Here is a 2471-nt window from a genome sequence, read left to right as displayed (position 1 = left end):
GTAAGCGCACATGATTTCACACCAGAGGAAAGGAACAGAGGTGACGTCACAGTATCTCTTAAGAGGATTTTGGTGGGACCTGGCACTACCTCCCATAAGGTCCCAACCTTTTTCTTTCAGTCCAAAACACTTTCAATTTTTTTTTCTCTTTGTAATAAAAAACCCAACAAAGCCTTGGCCCGTGGCCCGTGGCCCTGAGTGGGAAAAGTTAGAGACTTAATAATCAAAATCTCATTCATTTCTTATTATTATTTCTTGTTTTTATAAAGAGAAGATATATATAGAAAAGAGGGTCCCTTGCTTGCTTCCTAATTCAAAAATCAAGTTGGAAATTTTGGGAGATTTGGGGTGAAATCTGGTCGGATCTTCCTTTCTAGGCTCTGGATTTTGGTGGGTAGTATTTCAACTCTAATGGGTTCTTCATTTCTCTCCTAGAACTCATCGATAAGGACCACAACCAACCAATCAATTATTCCTCCTCTTCTTCTTCTTCTTCCCCTGTTCTTCCCTACTGGATCTTTGTTTCAGCAAGACGGGTATGGAAGAAGAAGCTCAATTTCATGTTTTAGCAGTTGATGATAGCCTTCTAGACCGAAAACTGATTGAAAGGCTGCTGAAGAACTCATCTTATCATGGTAAGTTGATGAAACTTTTCTGAAGAAAAAATTTTAAAAAAATGAGGAAACAGAAGAGTTAATTTTGGAGTTCTTCCCTACTGATTCATGACTGTTTCTTCTTCTGGGTTTTGTTAATTTTGGCAGTTACTACAGTGGATTCAGGAAGCAAAGCTCTAGAATTCCTGGGTTTTCATGAGGATGACCAGAGAAACTCAAACCCACCTTCAGTTTCTTCACACCATAATCAGGTATAATTTCATCTTTAAGCTTGTGAAAAAATCTTAGATCTTCTCTCTCTTGCTGGGTTCTGTTGATTGATGTTTAAGTATATGTTTTTACAGGAAATGGAAGTAAATCTCATCATCACAGACTACTGTATGCCTGGAATGACAGGCTATGATCTGCTAAAAAAAATCAAGGTTTGATTTTGTTTTTAGTCTTTTTGTTTTACTCTCTGTTCTAGGAATCTTATTTTCAAAGAAGCTTATTAGATTTTCTATGGTTTTGTTCTACAGGAATCTTCATCTCTAAAAGACATTCCTGTTGTCATCATGTCCTCTGAGAATGTACCTTCTAGGATTAACAGGTAAAAATCATCTCAACATTCTTTTTCAAATTCTCTGTAGAATTACAAGAATTGTATTTGATTTCTAAACTGTTATTATATTTTATGGTTGTGATCAGATGTTTAGAAGAAGGAGCAGAGGAGTTCTTTCTTAAACCAGTTCAGATATCAGATATGAAAAGGCTTCAACCCCATCTTCTTAAGGGAAAGTATAAAGATCAACAACAACCACCATCACCACCACCACAACAACAACAACCCAGTAACAAGAGAAAGGCCATGGAAGAAGGTCTAACAGGTAGCCTTTCACCTGAAAGAACCAGGCCAAGATTAAGTGGTTTAACAGTGGTTTGATAAATAAATAGTAGTTTCCCTTTTACAAGAAGAAGGAGATCCCATAATTCCTACTTCTCTTCTTTTCAACAATATTTTTGTTTCCTTCTTCTTCATGCTTCATGACACATGCCCAAGAGCTAGCAATGTGTGTAAGGGGCAGGGGAGAGGGAAACCATAAGGAGAGAAATATGTTCATCACAGTGGGATGGATACCTGTAATTTTTATTTTATTTTTTTCTTTTTTGATTAATGGGATACTTGTATACATTTACATACCAAAATTTCCATTCAGATTTGCAGAGAATCACAATAGAAATGTAAATAATGGATAGAACTTCAAAGGGAATCACTATTTGGGTTAAAATCCAAAAAAATAGTCTTTTTGATGATCAGATAGTTCTTCTCCCCGCTCTCCCAAAAAAATTAATTCTGACTAATTAGTTTGATGATGAAAGTGAAACAAGATAAAGCAAAAGGATCTGCAATTCAAGGATGCTTTTCCCCTTGAATGCAGGTGTTGATGATGAAGATAATATTTCAACTTCCTTTTTATATTGAGAGATTTGGAGGGTCAATTCAATGGTTGCCTTTAAGTTTTCCAAATTAATAATAAAAGCATGTTTGGAACAGAAGAATCTAATATGAGGAACATATTGAAGAAATTTTGTAATAAAGTTTGATTCCATTATAAGTAGCAGAGCAGCCTGGAACAGAGAGTTGTGGAACAAAAATGGGTTGGCAATAGGGTCTTGGTTGGGTGTGTTCTAGATTCTACTATGATACTTTGTCATTTGGTCAAAAAAAAAAAAAATTCCTTTTCATATTTCGAAGGCCCTACTTGATATCTCATTCCTTGTCCAAACGTTGACCTTAATCAGTCAAACTTTTGTAATCTCTCAATTTCCCTGTAGAGGAAAGCAGAAAGTTTCACTTTGAAGAAGTGGAGTGAAATC

General features: G+C 35.7%; 1 protein-coding gene across 1 annotated transcript; it reads left to right on the top strand.

Moving 5' to 3' along the window:
- The first annotated feature begins 288 nt into the window (after positions 1-288).
- On the top strand, positions 289-1910 carry LOC122066299 (two-component response regulator ORR4-like). Its single transcript, XM_042630123.1, has 5 exons — positions 289-635; positions 762-865; positions 959-1036; positions 1133-1203; positions 1302-1910. Exons 1-5 carry the CDS (start codon positions 539-541, stop codon positions 1534-1536), a joined length of 585 nt encoding a protein of 194 aa, XP_042486057.1. The 5' UTR covers positions 289-538; the 3' UTR covers positions 1537-1910.
- The last annotated feature ends 561 nt before the right edge of the window (positions 1911-2471 follow it).

The sequence above is a fragment of the Macadamia integrifolia genome, unplaced genomic scaffold (genome assembly GCF_013358625.1).
Source record: "Macadamia integrifolia cultivar HAES 741 unplaced genomic scaffold, SCU_Mint_v3 scaffold2327, whole genome shotgun sequence".
Taxonomy (NCBI): Eukaryota; Viridiplantae; Streptophyta; class Magnoliopsida; order Proteales; family Proteaceae; genus Macadamia; species Macadamia integrifolia.
This window is presented reverse-complemented; position numbering and strand designations above follow the sequence as displayed.